Genomic DNA, 21,814 nt, shown 5'->3' on the forward strand with positions numbered 1-21,814 from the left:
ATGGACACATATCAAGACAGACTTATCTAAAACTATTTATAAAGCTCAGAGTGGTTTCACATACAAACTCAATCTTAGAGAAGCACCAACAGATGGGATATTTAGTGCTTTTGATTTTGCATTTAAAAATAGTGCATGTTTTGCTTTGCTGTTTTCAGTATTTGTTTTTTTAATATTTCAACTGCTAAAGAGCCTGGTACTGTTCGGAAGCAGATCACCATATCTTTCTGTATAAAAATTAAATATCCAAACGCTTAAATTCAAGACTGGTGATATATATGTATAGTAAACAGGAGTGGCCCCAGGACAGAGCCCTGGGGAACAAGTCATGGTGACTTTATGCCTGTTGTCTGTATGCACTGTGACCTATAAGGGTAAATTGAAAAATACTGTGCACTGTACCTTTGGAAGAACGGGCTTAGATTTGTAGTTTTTGTTCCTCCTGGAAGAAAAATAAAACAAAAACTGAAAATCTAGTTCAGCAGTTCTTTAAATCAGCAAGTGAGACAGGTGGGTTTGTCTTTTCTTTTTTAAGTCTGGTCAACAAAACAACCTATAATTTCAGATTTTTTCCTAAATATGTCATATTCCTGTCAATAAAGCAGAATTTTATTGATCCCTGAGGGGAAAGAAATTCTCCTTCACTTGCTCTCTGCCATACAGGGGTTTAGAGGTCAGGTTCAACTAGAGATCAGCACTGACTGAGCTTGCAGGAATGTAGTCATTGCTGGAGGAGACTTCATCAGGACAGATGTTTGAACTTTAGGGTTTACTTGTGTCTAGACTGCAGTGCTAACCAAAATAACAAATTACTGTAGAGCAGAAAAGAAAATAGCATCTCGATACTGACATGAGGATGTCGTGGGCTCTCTCCAGGAGTTTGCTGCTGGTAGAGTTGAGAAAGATGCCATCATCTTCTGCAGTAGAGCTGCTGGATGATAAGCGGCTCTGTCTACCCACGCGCCCGTTCCAGCCGAGCCCTGGGGAACCCCTTCAGACCAAACATACAGACCAGTGAATAATTTGAAAATAAAAAAATAAAAGACATCTTTTAAAGCAAATCAAACTTTAAATCTATGTTGATCTCTATATTATAATAATAATTCTATACATCATTAATAGTTTCATACATTTATTAATTAAAAGCAATACAATACAAAACAATTTGAGCAGTTAGTTCTCAATTTTTTTTTCAATTAATCACAGCCATCTATTCCCATAAACTAAGAAATATGTCTTGTTGTAACTTTACTTTTTTAGCCTGCGTAGAATATCTTCTGAAATACATTTATTACTTTTACTTTGTTCACATGAAGCTGATCAAGAGTACCTGAGGGATGTACTGTGGAAGTCCAATATTTTATATTTACAGTGTGTGCTAAACAAAGAGTACTACAATAGATGTAGACGCACCGTCAGGAGCAGAGGTCTGACTGCCTTCGGAGGATGAATTTTATGTTTGTTGTTCATACCTTGGTTAATTTTTCTCCCCGTTTTCATTAGCATTTTTTAAGCTTGTAGTTCTTGTTGTAGTTTAGTTTTAATGTTTGTTCTCTCAGCAGTTTCTGTCTCATCCTCTTGTGTCAGTTCCTGTAGGTTAAGTTCATTCACATGTCTGTTTCTCCCTGTTTGGCTTCTAACTTCCTGTTTTATTTTGATTGGTTACTTGTCTCTAGTGTATATTTTCATTTTAATCCCATCTTTTTTCATTGTCTTTGGTTTCCTCCTCCATCTTCTTATTCAGTTATGTCCACTTTCTTTAATAACCTTAATGTGTTTACCAACATAGCAAAATTGGTATGGCCAAGATCTGGCCCACACAATGTGCTTAAACATGGCCCACATATCGCAAAGAATGACGGCCCTTTGGTGGCCCAGATCTGGTTTGCCAGATGTGGCCCACACATGGGTCAGCACAAGGCCAGTTGCAGACACAGTGGTGGTCCTGTGTTGGCCCATGTGTGGATTACCTTTGGCAAACCTGATCTGGGCCACCAAAGGGATGTCATTCTTTGTGGTATGAGGGCCATGTGTAAGTTGTGTGCAGCCACGGGCCAGTTGCAGACACACTGCTGGCCCTGTGCTGGCCCAGAACAGTTTCAGCTCTGGTCCCAGATGTCAGCCTAATGTGTACCTTAATCAAGCCATGTAATAACAACATGTGCTGGAACGTAATAGTGCAAAAGTAACATGTAAAACTGTTTAGACAGTGAATGGGCTGATTCTTATAAAGCGCTTTTCTACTCTCTCGGATTACTCAAAGTGTGCTACACAACATACCAAATTCACCCAGTCACAAACTTTCTCTAAACTGAGTGCCTCCTAACTACATTCATACACATTCACACTCCTGACATGCAGACTGGAGGAGCCAGGGATTGAACCACTGACCTTCTGATTAGAAGGTGACCTGCTCTACCTCCTGAGTTACAGCCACCCGCTGGCTGTGCATGAGTAAACCGTCACTAGGTTTTGGATAAAGTGTACACTCACAAACCTGTCAAACCTGCATTTGAAACGCTGGCTACCATAGCAGTATAGTGTTGCAACATGGCATTTGAGTCTTCTAACTAAAATAGGAAAATAGGAACATAACAAAGTGCCATCATTGCCAGACCTGGCCCACATCTAGTTGACATACACTCTGCCATGACATCAGTCAGTCAGAAGTCCCAGCTTGATGCCAGATCCGGGCCAGACCTGTTTTCAATGGGCCTGGGCCCCATAACCCAAACTACAAACCAGCCAGGTGTGGCAATGCATCACATAGACAGTGCCATCTATGCCAGCCCTGGCCCACATCTGGTTGACATACGTCTTATCATGCTAGAAGTCAGCCAGCAGTGCCGGCTTGCTATGTGGGTATATAGTGTTGTCTTCCCTTAAGTGTTTGTCTCAGCATCTTCCCATTCCCGTGTGTTTTTGAAATGCTCTGGTTTTTGGTTTCCATCTCATGGACTATATAATTCTGGGCTGTGAAATCAGCTGAACTAATAGTGCGCTTTTTGCTTACATCTGTCTGCAGGTGAGTCTGCATTTGAGTCTTCACCTTGCCATTCATGACGCTGTCTATAAAATCAGTTATTTCATCCCTTCTTTGTCAAGCTTGCAGGGTCCATAAAATATATACTAATAATTAAAACTGTCAAAAATAAGAAACACAAATAATAAACCAGGCAGTGTCAGTCACTGATTCTCCAACTTTAATCTAGCTGAATCTAGCTTTTTTCCCCTTACATATTTTATATAACCTAAAGGATTATCGGCAACAACCTGCTCCTTACCGTAAAAAGTTTACTTGATAAGTCATTGAGCTATTGAACATGTCTTAAGATCTATGCCACCACTGTAGTGTTTCTTTATTTTACCACAACAGTTTCCAAACATCTGTTTAGAAATCACTGTTTTCCTTTGCACTTGGTTTGTCAGATGAGACGTTAAACAACGAATACTGAAAGTTTAGAAATCAGCGGCAAACGCATGGTTGTGTGGCTTTGTCCTTTTGGTACTTTTAAATAGTGTGATCTAAGTTAAATAGAGGAAGTAATTTTCATTCCCTTTTCCAGAAGACAGAATGAATCTCTTGTACAGAAATCCCTTACTGAAGCCCCAAAGGGTTCAAAACCTCAGGCCTCAAGGTGGAACCCAACCACATGCCCAGAACCCAAACAAAAACATAAGTGGTCAGTCATGGTTAAAACCCATCAGACTGTTTTGGTTTTTATCCCATAGCAAAAATGAAAGCGGGGTAACGAAAGACAAGTAAACAAAGACGATCTCCATCACTACTCAGAACAGAGCACAGCTGTGGCAGTTAAAGGTTATCTCATGCTTCCTCAGATCCACTGAGGTGCGCTGTTTTGTTTCCCGTTCATCCCGTTCATCATTCATGAGTTCCTCCTCATGTGTTACAGGCCACACATTATTACACACAGACTACAGCAGCAAGATATGCTCGCTGATTCACAGTATGTTATTACCCGGAGGTTGAATCATTCATAAAGAGAAAACCAGGTGGGACACGTGTGTGTGTGTGTGTGTGTGTGTGTGTGTGTGTGTGTGTGTGTGTGTGTGTGTGTGTGTGTGTGTGTGTGTGTGTGTGTGTGTGTGTGTGTGTGTGTAACCAAATTCGGTACAACCAGTACCTGAACAGTTAGAAGAGAAGAGTTTCTGCTGCAGGGCTGCCTGCTTGGTTTGAAAGTGACTCTTAACGTCCACTGCTTAAATACTGAGTAAAAAATAACCTGTGTGATTAGCAGATCTGGGCGATATCCAAACTAAAACAACCAAACCGCAGCGTCTGCGTTTACTGTGTTATTGTGTTTAGCATCTTTGTTGCACAAGAAGGAACAAATATTCAGCTCTTGGAACCATTTTAGCAAGTTTGGTCCAAAAATGAATTATCTCTGCACGAATTGGATGGATTGCAAGAGAAATTATGTTTTTTCAGGGTCTAAACAGGATGAAAACCTTTGACTTGTTACTCATCCAACAACTTTATCTCATTAGCACAATCTGGTACGTTATGTAAAGCTAAAGACGTTCTCATACAGCCTCATCAGTATCTTTAATTTGTATATTAATAAGCAGATATTAGCATGCTAATATAAACTGATAGTCTGCAGTAGCATGTATGTTTAGATTAAAGCATCACATGGGTGTAACCTAAATTGAGTCAAATTGTTAGAACTTACTCGACCAGTGTAGTTCATTCTGATTTAAAAATAGTGATGATGCACAAAACAGATGACTTAATTTTTTTGCTCAAAAATCCATGTGTTAATTCTGAACTGTATTGGACATCAAGATGAAAATTTGAATCCGGAAGTACCAAAAAAAAAAGAAAAAAAAAGAAGAAGAAGAAGACGGGGGAAAAAAAACAAAAAAAACAGGGGCATTCTTTCCACCACATTTCTTACTGTGGAGGTCACTGATGAGACCCAAAGGATGCTCCTCCACCATCATCAACACAAGGTTATGTCTGCACAGTCCAAGGGGAGAAATGCAGATGATTTGTACAACCAGTCAGCATTACATTACAAGATGATAAATTTCTGTAGAAAAACCACAAACCTCCAGTGTGTAAGTATCAATCAAAATCTTTGCACTCCATCCCTACATGGCCAAAATCAGAAAATATTTTTTTGCGTCACGAAACAAAGTAAAGCATAAATCTTCTGTATGGATCTGGTTCACCATATAAGGGAGATTTTCTCCTCAGTTGATCATCTATCTCTGCAAATGGTGATAGTACAGTATGGCTTCTGTAGTGACTGTTTATTTCCATAGTGTCTCAGAGAGTCTCATAAAACACTGCTCTGTCCAGCTGATATGCACCCTGCAGGGTCCGAACATTTATTACTCCCCAGGCACTTCTCTCTGATGCATAGCTCCAACTTTACATCACCGAGGAAGCAGCTGCAAGGGGTTTAGTGTTCTCCTAGCATGTGGAGGATGAGGGGAGCGTGGAGGAGGAAGAGGAGGCAGGATGATGATGGTGGGGGGGTTACCAGCTCCATAATGATCTCCTGTGTAACAAAAGCTGACTTGCATGAATCCCTCTGTGCTGCTGCAAATCTCACAGTCCACAGCTAATTACAGAAAGTGTCAGTGAGGGGTACGAGACCAACGCTCAGGGTCACAAGCACGTGCGTCCATTTATTTAAAGGCATCCAATGTCTCTCTCAATGCTGGGAGGCAAATATCCTTACCACTGCATGTAGGACACACAATTAGGACTGTCACAATATCAATGTTTTGCTCATTGTGGCCACAAAATGCCACAATAACAGCATTCAAGTAATTTCTATTAATATTTTGGGGGAAAGACGACTATCACACAGACACATTCACTGATGGATGCGTTAGAGGCACTTTGGGATATAATACCACCAGAGTCAACACACTACTCTGCTGACAACATTTTACAACATGGCCACTTACCGTGGTGATTTTTCATTGATGGTGTTGGTTCCCTGCAGGTCTGAGAGTGGCGTACGTGGACTCTTTCTAGTCACACCTGATCACGAATAAACATGTTGGCATCATGTGAAAGAACACGCACAAACACTACACACAAAACCATTCTAGAGAAAAAACACACTTCTGACACCGTGTGACACTCAAGTGTTACTGCAGTGACTGTTATGTGCCTTTTTTAAAATTGGAAATACTGCAGCTGAAGTAACATTTAACACAGATTTGTGCGGTTAATAGCAAGGTTGTTAGTGCTGAATGATGTGAGATGATACTGAAGCATTATTTAGTTTAGTCTGGCCTGTAGGTTTGTTTAATACCATGATTGGCAATTTAAAATACTTGATTACTTGATTCGGATTACTTTTCCATACTTTATATAAAGGATAGATGTAGCCACTGATGTCGTGTCATGGTTAGAAAAGTCTTGAACTGAACATTTTGTCTCCTGACATCTTTGTGTTTTGAAAGTGAGTGATAGATTTGACTGGGGGAAAAAAAAAAAAAAAAAGCCAATCAAATTGCTGTCCAAAAACAGAGGACTCAAACATAAGGCCCGGTGGCCAGATTCGGCCTGGCAAAGACTAATCTGGCCCACTGGAAGGCTTAGATAAGGAGGGTATAGAGTCTGAATTAAAGACCTCCCCCACTGCCATTCCTACTACACCAAAGTAGTTAAATAATAGATAAACAATCAAATCACAGAAGATTTCTTGTTTTTTCACTACCATCTACCATAAACATTTCTTGTTTAATAGTGGTTCTATGCTGCTAAAAATAATTCATCTGTGAATTAATCAAAACACAGTTTTTTAATAAATGCAGCCCTGTGTGGATAATGAGCTACCAGAACTTATTCTGTAATTTTACACATTTGTCATAAGGAATAAACGGGTTTTTACTGTAGCACATGTTTTTCTTATATTAAGACATCCCAAGGATTAAACATTTAGTTTAGGGCTGCCACAAACGATTATTTTGATAGTCGACTAGTCACCGATTATTTTTGCGATTAGTCGACTAATCAGATCATCATCCATTGGACGTACAGCGTACAGCTTATTGCACCAGCAGCATCTGGTCTTATATAACTATCATTAGCTTACAGCTTGAAGTGTTTGTGCTAACTAAAAATAAAGACAAGATGGTAGTTTATTAATTTTTAATGAAATTTGCAGATTGTTTCGGTGAAGTTTAATAAACTCCTTGCTTTCTAAAATATAACAGGACACCGGAGTATATTATCCAGCGTCTCAAACTTCTGATGATCAGCTGTCTGCTTGAAGTTTATTTAGCTGTGCAAAAACTATAACTTTAATCTTAGCCAAACCGATTTACTCAGGAACAAATAAAATACTAAAGAAAGCCAAACAATAACATTTTAAGTTATCTAAGTGACTTATATATCATGTTTAACCTGAGTAGCGAAAGACAGTGGTGGGTTTGAAAACGATTTGCCGGGAGTCCGGTGTTCTCACGGCTCTAGTTAGCCTTGCCCCCGCCTAGCTAACGAGCTAGTGGGTAACAGACGTCTCCGAAAACGTCGGAGAGCTTTTGAAAATACGTGGTGTCTTGATAAACTGAGCAGATATTTGAGGTTTACACAGCTACATTCTCGCCTGAAAATATGTTAAACGTTTATTTTGTGACCCAGAAAGAATAATAGGAGTAAAGTTAAAACTAACTAGCTGCCGCCATTGTTGACAACTGCGCTGGGCTGCGCTATGAATTCTGGGACACAGCTTCTTCTTCTTCGGGGTTTAACGGCAGCTGGCATCCTTGTACATGCAGTGCTGCCATCTTCTGTTTCAGTCCGTTATTACACCCTTAAATCCTACTACTCATTCCTGCGTCCTTTGTGATCTTACAAAGCTTCAAACGATGCGTCGACTATTAAATTAGTCGTCGACGATTTTGATAGTCGACATAATCGTGACTAGTCGACTAATCGTGGCAGCCCTAATTTAGTTCAATGCTACACTGACAGCGTTTCTACATTGGCTTCACTGTTCATATTCCAAGATTTGTTTTGAACCTACAGCCAATCAATCACAGTGCTGAAATCCTACAACTCTAAGGTGTGTTAGCCTACTCATAAAGCACTCTTCGACAATGTACCGTTTTCACTTTCATCACTTTGTACATTTTCACTCTCATCTGGAGCTGCAGGGTGGCACAAGACAACAACAAAAAAGACATTTGAGTGTCATGAAATGTTTGTAGAAGAAAAGTGACCCTTGTGAAAAGTGTGTGAGGTCGGCTGTATGTCCAGCACCAAATGTAAAGATGCCTCTGAGCCAGTTAGTGATATGAATGTACACATCTGTGTCCCCAGCTATGCCAGACACACCCCTTGGTCTTTGATCACCATCACCAGCTGATGTGGGGTTAGTGACAGTGGAAAACAGCTGATTTTAGACAATCGTTTGGTGGACAAGCAACTATATCCAGTACCCAACAGACAAAATTGTATATGACAGTGGAGCAATGTGCTATTGCTAAAAAAAAAAAAGTGGTGGAAACCTGGAGGTGTTGCTTCCATCACCAAAGTTCGCTGACAGAGCAAGATTAAAATGCAGTTCTTTGCATGCCTTTTACTAGCACAGTGTAAGAATACAAGTGAAGAGCATGCAAGACAGGAACAAACACATGCAGGTGCATTAAAGAGAAAAAAGGGGAGACAAAGAGAGTAGAGACCAACAAGCATCTAGTCCTAAAGTAAGCATCCTAAATCAAATCACAACGCAGGAATGGTGCCTCTTTATGTTTGTATATTCTTATTGGTATCGTTTGGCTTTACTTGGCCTAGAAAAGTAGTAAACGTTGGTCGGTCCTCTCCCTATAGTTTCCCCTAGTCATGGTATCAGATGAAAGTAGGAGGAGTTATTGTATTGGCAGCCTTACTGTACTTCTCCTCTTTGCATCTCTGCAGGATCTCTAAGCTTCTCTGATGCACAGGGTGATGCAGAAAGCTAAAACTATCCGTACTTTTCAATACTGCACAGGGAGCAGCTTCATCATGCCCTTGGAGAAGCAAAACAAGAGGAAAAAAAAAAAAAGACAGAAGACAGAAAAATACACAAGAAAAAGAGAGAGAGAGAAATGACAGATTAGACAGCGAAGAAGATGAGATCAAGAAATTCAGTCGTCTACTGGAGAGATACCTGTGCAAGAGAAGATGATTGACATTCAAAACTGACGTTGGCGGCAGCAGTAGAGAGACCTGTCTTTATATAGGTGTTTGCCCCCCAAAGGCATTTCTATACATCGTCTTCTAGTGGTTTATCCAGTGAACATATTCTATTATAAGATAGCAGTAGCATTCAAATTTATAAATTTAAGAACAAAACTGCGTCTGTATAGAGATGGTTTAGAAGACATGTTCAAGATTCCTTTGGGTGACACAATATCTTTAGTTTAGCTGAAAAGATTTCTAAAAGATATCTAAAGACAAGTGAAAGATATCTAACTTCTAAAAGAAAAATCTAGTCCACATTACAACATCTACGCTTCATGTGAAGGAAGGATGGAGAGGATGCAGAGCAAAAGTCCGATTCATACGCCGGCAGGACTGAAAGAACATCTGTTTGCAACATCTACTGCATCTGAAGTACAGCTAGAGCAAAATCTAAGAAGGCATTCACAGAAAGCCAAAGCTGAGAGAGAGAGACAGAGCAAGAGCTACTGTCATTACACTGCAAAACTACCAGCACTTTGCACACATAGACTACAGAACAGTGACTGCATAGTGAATCCAAAACCTGGCTGAGATAAACATAATGAACCAAGACGCACAGCAGGTTGGCGTATAGTACAGTATGTAATGGCAACTTTTATCTAAACTGTGAGCTATGGAGCATTTCCTAAAGTACAAATGAAGCATGAGCAGGTGCCCTGACACTGTAAGACAGGTGCATAGATTTTTCTGATGACATTATGTTTTATAAGCTTTCTTGTGCTTTGCTAAGGTTTACCTCTCAGTCAGGAACATCTCTTCCCTTCACAGAGCATACTTTCCCTCACTGCTAGAGGTTAGTGAGCTAACTATAGGGTATGTCAACCATTAATGCATTGGTGTGGGTTCTTACCAGTGTGTTTCTTGTGCGTGTGTCTCTTTCCAGCCTGCCTGAAAGCCACCAGGGCCCTGAAGTATGCGCGGAGCACTGCCCAGCGGAAAGTTGCTGACGGATCGATGCCGATAAGCCCGCAGATGAAGGCATTCTTGCTGCTCTTTAGCAAAGCTACGATGTCCGGGCGCATGTGGTCGGTGTTCTTCTCCCTGAAATCCTGCGTGCATGCGTGTGAGAGAGAGATAAATATATAAACACAACACTGTTCAGAAGTATTATGTAGCTTAGTGCTACAGCTCCTGCCTTAGCACTTACATTCCTGTTGTGAAGGTCACACATGTAAAGAAAAAAAAAATAAAAATACTGGCTGGACAGACTTAGATTCTTAAGAGAGCGAAGATGGCACTGACCTTGACTCCGTACTTGACCTTGCCAGCATAGTGTCGGATAATAAAGGCAGGCTCCATGACAGCAGGGAACTCGATGTAGCTGTTTCCTTCATGCTGTCGCTTGAACTTATCCAACAAAGTCTGGTTGGTGGCTTGAGGGAAACTGGGAAAGGAAACAAAGAAACATATGCTTTGAAGTAAAACGGGTTTTACATTTGTTTTTAATATCAAAACACCTCAAGAAAGGAAACTTGAGAATCACGCTCTTGATGAAGTTGATTCAAGACGCCAACTATGTCTTAATGCTGTAACACGAATCACACAGAAAATGTCCAACAGATTTCTGATGCTATCCACACAGAACATGATGAATTCAAGATATTATTTTTTTTCACCACTCTGTGTGTAGTTGCTACAACTGTATTATATTATAGCAGAGCATAGCGGTGGAAACGTGGGAAGCCAATATCATCTGATCTGTAACCACTTTTGACATTTTAACCTCTCTTGCCACAGGTTGAAGATTATCCTTTTAGGCTGACTTCAGTTCATATATCTCTACAGTGCGTCAGTATCAAGAGCCAGCAATTTTGCAGAAAATCAACAGCTTACAGGAAGAGGAGCGAGGGGAAGAATGAGACACCAGGGGTTTTGGAATATGGAACGCCAGGACTGCCATAATGAATTAATTAAATACACCATTAAATAATTAATTAAATGTGGCAATAATTAATTAAAATTGGAATTAATTAATTAAATAAATAGTTATGATATATGTAATTAATTAATTATTGACACATTTAATTAATTATTTATGTATTTCACATTTTAATTAATTATTGACACATTTAATTAATTAATTATTGACATATTTAATTAATTATTTATGTATTTCACATTTTAATTAATTATTGACACATTTAATTAATTATTGACACATTTAATTAATTATTGACACATTTAATTAATTATTTAATGATATATTTATTTATTTCATTTTGGCAGTCCTGACGCCTGGCTCTCATCATGAAATAATTTTATCTGTCAGCCTCACCCATCAAACTCAGGGGGCGGGGTTAACGCTGATCGAGTCAAAACCATTGCTTTGGCCTGGTGGCCATTGTTTCTAGCACACAACAACCGGCATGTGGAAGCTAACAGAACTGAGCTTTGAAAAACCCTGTTTGTGTGTTACCAAATACCGTTTTAATATTTTTTTAGCCGAGAATGTAGTGGTTTAATCTTCATGTGTCTGGTCGGTTTGTCAAGATACAGCCTCTTTGCAAAAGTGTTTCGATGATTTCGGAGATGTCGTCCCAGTCTCACGGCAAAGCGTGGGATAGACCCGCTCGCCTCGCAAGCAATCCCACCGACAAAGCGCAGGCCCCGGTACACAGCTGTAGTAACCCCCGCTGACTTCTTTTACTGAGGTTATATTTATCGGTGTTTTATTTCCTGATGTTCTTATGTGTCCTACGTGTTTCAGTCGCCAATTCTGAATTATAACTAACATTAAAAACATGTTGTGGTGGGGCGTGGTCTGCGGGGCCGTGCGGACGCACCTGCACGGCATCCGCAATCACGCCCGCCGTGTTAAAACACGGGGACTCAGGGGTTGGTGGTGGTGTGGTGTGATGTGAATCAAATAAAGTTGGCTCTGAACGTCGCTCTGTGGTCCCGCCGTGCCTTATTCATGCCACAATGTTTAAGGAGGAGAGAGAGCAAATCTGTTTAACATCTGATCTTTGGGTTTTTGTTCAGTAATCAGCGTGACCTGTGTATAAACACATAAAAGAGATAACGTTGGTGTTTCCGTCATGTAGTAACTGCTGGCTTTAACTGTACAAAGGTTGTTCGACACTATGAAACACATACAGACTTCATGATGTTCGGCTAATATTTTTATTGTGAATATTAATCATGCTGACCTCGCTCTGTACACCACGCAGCGAGGTCAGCATATCCACGATATCCTCAGCTCCATGAGTTTCCCAGCTGACTATCTAACTGCCAACTATTCCAGAGACGTGAAAATATACAGCATAAAGAAAAGTGTAAGAGACTCAGCAGCAGATTAGAATTACAGTTATACATTTAATAAATCACCAAATGAATCCAAGAAACGAGCAAACCTGTTCCGACAATTTGAATTTGTATTCCCTCAGCTGCAGACTCGCTGCTGTTTAAATGTTTGAAAAGGAAGATTAGATATAAACAAACGTCAAACATAGACTCAGTCTGCCTTCACATTTGATATGAGGCCAGCACGTATAGTGGCCTCAGCAGGCTATTACTGAAATACACGTGCTATATCATAAACTATGATATAAACAGGGAGGTCCTATTAACATGTTTAGTTTTAAAGGACACCTTCCTGCCTTTAGTCTCATTCATGAGCAGTATTCGTTTTCTTCTAACATCCAGAAGTCTGCACAATGTGTTTCATAGTTTGTAACAAGCCTTTGACAGGTAAACATAACATGACCGAAAAAGCAAAAAAAAAAAAAAAAAAAAGAGAGAGAGAGAGAGAGTGTTGATATAAGAAGAGAAAATTCTCTCAATTATGGAGACAGGCAAATGGTTCATTTATGTTTGATGTGTGTTTATTCCTCCCTAAATATCGTCGGTGAAGTTCGCCATGCACGTCAGATTTTCCTGCGCATTTTTATACCTCTGCCAACAGAGAGAGAAAAAAAATCACATTCTAACAGACAGCTGGTGCTTAGAATACAGTTGAATAACTATTAAAAAACAGATGATATTTAGATGATAGTTCAGTCTAACACATGTGCCAGTGAACCATTAAACGTCTGTGAAACTATGCAGTTATGAAACGTAACTTTAACCTCAGCCAAACCGATTTGCTCAGTTGTAAATAAAACAGCGAAGTAAACGTGACCCGACAGACAGAACCTGAGTGAATGAAGTCCAGCGTTTAACCACTGAGAGCTAAAACTCAGCTGAGGTTTCAAAGCTGTGTGCTGGTGATTGGACATCAGCCGCTGATGAAGCTGTTCGCCTATAAAGTGCTCTGTAAGGAAACGAGCTCCAGCAGCTCTGCGCTCGGGGAAAACACTATATTTACTTATCTTGTGCAGAAAAATGCGCTGACATTGCGTTATATCGAGCACCGGCTGCCCAGTTAAACTGTGACTATCACCAGGTAACGTAGGCGTGTTTCTTGAATTAGCAGCAGGTGTTAAACAGCTGACAGATGAGGAGGAGGATGCATGCAGGTAAACTGAGGGTCTGCTGAGCTGATCGCTGGTTTCGTGAGAAAAATGTCAGCTCGTTCTTTATGTTACAGAAGCACAGAGACACAAGACCAGGCGGAAAGAGACGATCGTTCGGTGAAAATGAGAATCTGCGAATGCAACATGTGGAACACGGAGAGTGGAATATGTAAACAAACCGGTTAATGTACCCCCTCGGTGCGCTCTGCATGCTAACTGTTAGCAGAGCTAGTGAAATCTCTGAAAACATCTGAGCACTTTTGCAAGCATGTTCTATGTTGACAACCTGACCAGACATACGGCGCGACATTCGCGGCTAAAACACTGTTAAAAGTGTAGCTGGTGACAGAAAAACGGGGTATTTTAAAACTACACCACCACCATTGCTGCCTGTGATTTGATCTGCATTCTGGGATAACTGGCTGCCCCAAGTCTACACAAGCAATCGATTATCTAGGATCGACCTGTTTTGACTTACTTTGCACGGCAACCAATCAAATGTTAGAGAAGCTGCATGGGCAGCGTTAACCCCGCCCCCTGAGTTTGATGGGTGAGGCTGACAGATAAAATTATTTCATGACGAGAGCCAGGCGCCGGGACTGCCAAAATGAAATAAATAAATATATCATTAAATAATTAATTAAATGTGTCAATAATTAATTAAATGTGTCAATAATTAATTAAAATGTGAAATACATAAATAATTAATTAAATGTGTCAATAATTAATTAATTAAATGTGTCAATAATTAATTAAAATGTGAAATACATAAATAATTAATTAAATGTGTCAATAATTAATTAATTACATGTGTCATAACTATTTATTTAATTAATTAATTCCAATTTTAATTAATTATTGACACATTTAATTAATTATTTAATGGTGTATTTAATTAATTCATTATGGCAGTCCTGGCGTTCCATATTGGAACAGGGTGAAACCTGAGCTATGAAAACAGAGCAGCTAAAGAGTCACTGCCTTCCAGCTTTGCCTAACAGGAGGAATTTGATTTAATGTCCAAATGGAGAATAAAGGGAGTTAAAGAAGGAAATATTACTTGTAAAATAGTTGCAGTAACGCCATGTACCCGAAAACACCATATTTTATTGAGGTTTAGCAGGTATAGATTCTGGACAACTCCATCTTGCTTAACAATTTAGAGAAATCTGACAAAATTTAAGTGTATTTGTCTGAAATGTGTCAATGTTCTTATAAAGTGTAGTAGGAATCACACTCAGAATCTTGCACAATGTTTTCCAATTGAGCATAAAAGAAAAATTGTCCACTCATAAGGACAGGAGAGATGCAGTGATGTTAGCATGTGCTGTGAGTGGTCCTTCAGACAAACAAGAGTCTGTTAGGTACTCCAATTTATTTCTGTCCATCTCTAGGTTGCTGTTTGTGTGTCATATAGTAATTTCCCTACACAAAACTAGTTCCTCTGTCTGTGTCGATAGTTCTGTGTTTCGCCACAATGCCAAAACTACAAGCTCGAGGAGGCCGAGAAGGGATTGTGCATTTTTCACACCTGTTTTATTTCATGCTAATATAAAACCTGTGCAGAGGACACTGTCCAGCTGTAGAAGCTCTGCAGCTGGAACTCTGCAACAGTGCGGAAACACTTTAGGTTCAGTGCCTCGCTGATTTTAGTATTTCAAGGACAAAACAAAGATCAACATGAGAAGGCAGGGGGAGGAGGGTATCAAACACCACGAAGATCCCAAGCTGTAATGAAACCAGCGATTTTTCAGTTGCAGAATAACACCTGCCAATTTGAACTCGTCACCTGTACTCAGCACCTGCTGAATTATCAGGTAGTTTACTACAGCAAAGCTAAACTGAATTTCTAAAGAAGTAAACCAGTCAAACTGGTAGGGAGACATAAATACTCACTTGCACTCTTCATCCAGTAGGTGGAACAGCGCTGTGGGCTTCTTGCTGATCAGGTTGATGCAGCCTGTGTTGTCGATGTAGTCTATGTTTCGCCAGCTGATGCCCTCTGCCCTGTATTCCTCCTGCAGGGTCACATCATGTACAAACAGAGAGCTCAGCTTTAGCGACACCTTCAAGAAAAATTTACTTCACAGGACTGGAATCTGATGAACGTCTTCTTTAAGGCAATAAATGTCACCAGCTTGCTGTATTGAAATACTAAAGCGTTTGGGTATAACATAAAAAATATATGGTGTTGTCCTTTAATGCACTGAAGCTGTTGAGAAGCACAGACGCTTTGTTATAGTGGGTTTGCACTGCATGTGACACTACAGACAGCATCACAAACGCTCATAAAAAATAAATGAATAAAAATCATTAACAACATACAATCAAAAGCAGAGAACCAGTCCAAGGCTGATTAGATAGTTTTAAATCTTACAGTCAGAGTGGCTATAGTTTGTATGCATGGTCGCCTGGCCTGCTGGTTTAATAATGAAAGAATCATTCGGAGTATTTATCAGTATTACTTCCTTATACATGTTATTTTCCTGTGTTCCTGGGAAAGATTTAACCAATAAAGACCTTAATCCAGCAGAGGTTTAATAACAAAATCTCTTTCTCTTGTGTAATCTCTTGTTAGCCTAAAGTCTGGAGGAAAAATATGCAACTAATTACTGCTGTTTACTGTTAGTTCACAGGAAGAATATTTCAAGAAGGAAGCCAAACTTACTCGGAACAAAGTAAACCTTAAAGGCGAAGTGTTGTTTTATGCTGCAATTCAACTGAGCAAACGGCTGTACGGTTATTGCTTCTGGTCATACGCACAGAAAAATGTCATATGATTAATAGACACAGACAATGTCTAATGAGGAGTTTCTGACAGCAGAAACCACAGCAGATTAAAATTTGACCGATCTCACATTCAAGGTCATCTTCTCAGGCATGTCCTAACAGCTACTTTTACTGCCTGGAAGCCCCTTTCTGACCACCTGCACTATGTGCCCTCCATACTGTCAGTCGAAGATTCCACAGCTTTCGACCCCAAAGGCGGCGTGTCAGGTGACTGGGAGCATGCTCGTCATTTTTTCCAGAATCCAACAAGATTGTTCACATCGAATCCGTCCCTCGTCATGAGACGCCAGTGTGAGCTCTAGTATAATGCATTGGGGCCTCTGAGAGTGAACATTTTATCTGATGTGCATTTGTGCCTGTGACAGTTTTCACTCATCACCTGGGCTGTGTGCCAGATTTGGCCCACTCAGTCAGTCAGAACTTTTCCCAACCAAATAATGTGACAAATTCCATTTATCTCTTATAACAGCTGCTTTTGTTGAGTACAATACTAAAGCCAGGACTTTAATCTCTTAAGACTGCACACACTCAGGTGACAAAGTGTGTGTCTGCGTAATCCCGTATATTGCCACATACTCGGCTCTTAAATAAACAGAGGTGAGTTGACTCAACTCTTTGGTAATTGCTGAGTTTTGGTTTATGGGGGTGCTATTTCTAACTTTGTCATATTGTCTGGAATAACGTAACTCCCACTACCCACGTGCCTTTAAGTCATCTTCCCATAAAAACTATGATTCACGTTTATTTTGTCTGTATCAGTAAAAACCCATAAAATGTATCCGGAAGGTGCAGAATCAGCTTCTTTGTCGTGTTTCTACTGAGAACTGTCAGGCTGTTATACAGTTAGTCTTTCTTTATATTAACTCAACAACAAATGGTAAATATGGTAAATGGCCTGTATTTATATAGCGCTTTACTAGTCCCTAAGGACCCCAAAGCGCTTTACATATCCAGTCATCCACCAACAATTTTTTTTTAATTTTTTGTACAACTTTCATCTTTACGAATACACACACACACACACACACACACACACACACACACACACACACACACACACACACACACACACACACACACACACACACACACACACACACACACACACACACACACACACACACACACACACACCAAACAAAAACCAACCAAGTATTTTCTTGACAGATGTGTTTTCTTTGAATGGAACAAAACGTGAAAACAAATAAAAGAAATATCCACTGACAGAGTTCTAAAAAGAGGGATATTTAGGACATACTATGACCAGTATATTGGGGATGACAGACTGGTATTTTCTCAATAACGGGGGAACACAAAAGAATGTGTGGTTAGGCCACAGGAATCCTCTAAAGTGTTCAACACCACTTTCATCATTTAGTCTAAAAGAACAAAGTCTGCTGCCCGTTTTATAATATCCAATGTAATAATGTTAAACAATTCACATCATGTCAAATTCACATTTTCTCCTTTGTGGGTAAAGTCCTGCTGGTTATTCCATGTATTTGCCTTCACAGTTGCCATGAATAAATATTTCAACTACAAGTACAGTTAGCGACTGATTGTTAGTGAGTGACTAGATGACGAAGTGATTTCACAAAGGTGCAACAAGACAGGCATTACTGACTTATTTAACCCCTATCTGCTCCAACAGAGTGACTCAGTGGTTGACAGATGCATGGAAATCTACACTGGAACTGTAGCTGAGGGGGTGAAACACCAGTTACAGCAGACTTGCAGGCATACTTCCTCTGGTTGAAGTATGCCTGCTCTTGGTCACCCTGCCATCCCGGCTGAATCATGTTATGGGATTTTCAGACTGCCTATGTTTTGTTCACTTTTACACACAATAATTTCACAAACCTGTTAAAGAGCACATAGGTGGTATAAGGGTCAATATATTGTGAAGTGGTGCGTCAGGGCTGGCATTTTATATGCTATGTTTCTGCCAAAATATACACGGGCAACCGTGGCTCGGGGGGGTTGGGACATGCATCTGTAACCGGAAGGTCGCCGGTCGTTGTGTCCTTGGGCAAGACACTTTACCCTACTGCCTACTGGTGTTGGCCAGAGGGGCCGATGGCGCGATATGGCAGCCTCGCTTCTGTCAGTCTGCCCCAGGGCAGCTGTGGCTGCAACCGTAGGTTGCCTCCACCAGTGTGTGAATGCGAGAGTGAATGAATAGTGGCATTGTAAAGCACTTTGGGTACCTTGAAAAGCGCTATATAAATCCAATCCATTATTATTATTATAATACAGTCATTGCCACAGATATAATCTGGTATACCAGGTGTTGGAAGGTAGAGTAAAGCTGAGCAATGGCTGTAATGTGCCAATCCATGCACAGGCTACATCCATCCATCCATCCATTTTTTTTATTTTTTTTTTTCATTCCCCCCTCCCCCAAACATGTTCAAACCCAAATAAGATATTAAATTGTTCCAGTTCTTACATTTCTTTAGGAAATGGAAGAAAGGGGGAACGGATGGCATCAAAACAATAAAGGAAATCCAGAAGGACAGCCAGAGAAATATCCAAGCAACACCAAAAAAAAAGAAAAAACAAAAACCCTACATAAGCTATTTAACCACAAAATACTACTTTTCCAGAATGAAACACAAACACCGAGGTTGAGGCTCTCAGGCTGGAATTAAAGGCAACTGATTTTCCTTGAGATTTGAGGGTTCATGCAGTAACCAGTAGCACAGGAAGCACTGTGGGATTATGAGAAATAACAAACACTGAACGCTGTCTCAGAGTCTTATTAAAAAGAAGTCACATATTATAAGACAGTGATGTTAAGCATGCCTAAAAAAATATGAACTTCTCAAACACACCAAAGAGGCTGACCCTGGAATTATTACTGAAATATTCAGCCTCCTCTCATGGGGCTCTCAAAGCTGATGCTGGGAGTAATGTTGCAAGCAGGCTACGTGAAATCACGCACACTTGGCGACATGTTGATCCTTTAAAAATCTTTCGAACATTTGCTTTTGGGTCACCGAATAAGCCATCAGCAAAAAAAACAACCATTTAATCTAACCTAATATCCAAAGTGTTTGAAGCCCCCCTTTACACATTTTTTTAGAGGATGACTGCTAAAACAATTATGACACAGAGGTGGTTTGTGAATAACTGCCTTTGCGCAAAACAGTAATGACTAGATACAAAGACCTTCATGTGGTGTATTTCATGGTTTTCGAGCAGCCCCAGCCTCTCAAAACATGTCAGGGCAGGCAGCTGATCCTGTCAATCTCAATCTAAACACACTATTTAACTTACAGGTAAACCTTACAGATCTCAACTTTAAAAAGGCCTTTGAAGTTAATCAGCTCGCTTAAGAAAACATACATCCTCACTTGTGGTGGTCACAGGTTGGGGTGACGTTCATCTTTCTTAGCCCTGTTGGACTAAGTGTTGAAGAACGTCTTGTGGTGTATGTGCACTTCCTTGTAAATGGCCACAATCAGAACTTAGTTGGACAGATAGAACAAAACGTACACAGCAGCTTAAAAGTTTAAGGATAGGGAAAGATGCGTGTCCTGCTTCGGTTTAACAAAAGACTCACCTGTTCAAGTTTGAAGATGTGCTGATTAAAGTAATGCTGGAGACGTTCGTTGGCAAAGTTGATGCAGAACTGTTCAAAGCTGTTGTTCTCGTAGTCTTCGAAACCGAATATGTCAAGGACTCCAATGGACAAGATCTGAAGAAGACACCAACAGAAACAAATGAATGAAAAATAAAAACCGAATCTGTAATAAGAGTCATTATTGTTTTGAAGAACGACTACACTCATGCGCTTTTAATATTCTCTGTCATCTTACCTTGGTGGTTTCCATCAGGTCTTTGATGTTGAGCAGAGCGTGGTTGATCCTGAAGACAATCCAGTCAAACAGAGCACTGTACAGAGACTTGGCCATGGAGTCTCTCACTGTACCAGCCTAAAGGCAAACATACACTATCACTGTAATCTCTCAGTCAACACCATTAAGAAGTGGAAAGCAGGAGCACCAGTTTCTATGTGCATGCACTCCTTAAAAAGAGATGACAGTCAAGTTTTATTAAAAGTGAAGAAGAGGCGGTTTTTACTGGTAATTTGCATTAACTGTACTCATTTGATCCAAGTTGTTGAAGACCACGTTTCATATTTGTTCTCATGCAGTTTTGCCTGTTCTGTCTTCACAGCAATTACAGTATTCCTCAGTATTTCCCCCCAAACTCAGTGTGCCACACATCTGTTTTACACATTAGAGTTTGGCCTTGAATGCCTCCCCTCTTAACACTGCACTTATTGTACAGGCCCAGGAGAATAAAATGAAAGAAGGTCTTTAAATACAGAAAATAAAGCTGATTTGTAATGGTCAAAATGTAAAATGGCCCTGTATGAACTGTGAATCAGCATGTGGAGATGTGGTTGTATGTGGTTCTACTTTAAAAATCAACCACTTATACTTTGACCTGAGCGTAAATCACATTCCTGCAGTCCTATCACACACACTTTTATTCTGAATTTTTGATGGAAAATATAAAACTGGATATCCTAAGATGGAAAAAGCAGATACCAAGGAGAGAAGAGACAGTGCTCCTATCCAAACAAGTCTGACATCTCAACCAAAACATGTTGGTAGACTGCGCTGTGCAACAGCAGGGCGTCGCTGAGTCATTATAAATGTCATTAGAGAGGATTACACTCATCAGTTGCACTCTGATCTGTCAACTTGTGATAGATGGACGTGCAGAAGTTCAGCTTTAAAATCAAGGCCCAACAGAAATATCAGCTGTTATAAGCCAAGCATGGACTCCATACATTTTTGACCTCACTGCTGGCAATATCAACATGATATTCAGGCAACAAGCATGAAATATTTGGATGAAAAACTAGTAATATTTTTATGTCACAGTTCCAATCACAATACTGGGGATTTAAAAGCTTGGATTGACTGACAGAGTGATCTATTTTGTGTCTTCTTTCATAAAAGACAGGATTTTTTGTGCAAAAGCTTGCTTGTCAAATTATGAAGAAAAACTTTTTAATTCCTGTATCTGCTGGAAAGACTTGACCTCACTGCAGCAAAGAAGAGCGGCAGAAAACAACTCACTGAGTGGCTACCCCAACGCAAGAATCACAGGTTTCTAAACAGTTAAGCAGGATATTTTTAACATCCTCAGACAAAATATGTCTTCGATGTGTCAGGAGAGCCTATTGGGATCCTTGTACGTACCATAGTCTAATAACCCAGAAGCTTTTCATCATTTAGAGGAAGCAGGGTTTAAAACATTCACTTGTCTCATAAGTCTGACCAAATGGAGAAAACTCAGTACAGAAACACTCAGACTTCTTTGAGGTTTTCAACTGTCT

The 21,814-nt window shown here is 40.0% G+C and overlaps 1 protein-coding gene across 6 annotated transcripts in view; it reads right to left on the reverse strand.

The window, feature by feature from the left end:
- The window catches only part of myo9aa (myosin IXAa), a 104,671-nt gene that overhangs the window by 21,632 nt on the left and 61,225 nt on the right, over positions 1 to 21,814 (reverse strand). For 5 of the 6 annotated variants that reach the window (XM_026162514.1, XM_026162523.1, XM_026162503.1 and 2 more), the window contains 9 exons: positions 20,280 to 20,396; positions 20,024 to 20,158; positions 15,565 to 15,686; positions 10,457 to 10,598; positions 10,065 to 10,263; positions 8,881 to 9,000; positions 5,944 to 6,019; positions 851 to 991; positions 403 to 442 (listed from right to left, as the gene is read on the reverse strand). In XM_026162514.1, the coding sequence (XP_026018299.1) occupies positions 403 to 442; positions 851 to 991; positions 5,944 to 6,019; positions 8,881 to 9,000; positions 10,065 to 10,263; positions 10,457 to 10,598; positions 15,565 to 15,686; positions 20,024 to 20,158; positions 20,280 to 20,396 (1,092 nt within the window). The remainder of the gene's footprint in view (positions 1 to 402; positions 443 to 850; positions 992 to 5,943; positions 6,020 to 8,880; positions 9,001 to 10,064; positions 10,264 to 10,456; positions 10,599 to 15,564; positions 15,687 to 20,023; positions 20,159 to 20,279; positions 20,397 to 21,814) is intronic. The other variant, XM_026162519.1, reaches the window with a different exon arrangement.

Source organism: Astatotilapia calliptera, chromosome 1 (assembly GCF_900246225.1).
Source record: "Astatotilapia calliptera chromosome 1, fAstCal1.2, whole genome shotgun sequence".
NCBI classification, from domain to species: Eukaryota; Metazoa; Chordata; class Actinopteri; order Cichliformes; family Cichlidae; genus Astatotilapia; species Astatotilapia calliptera.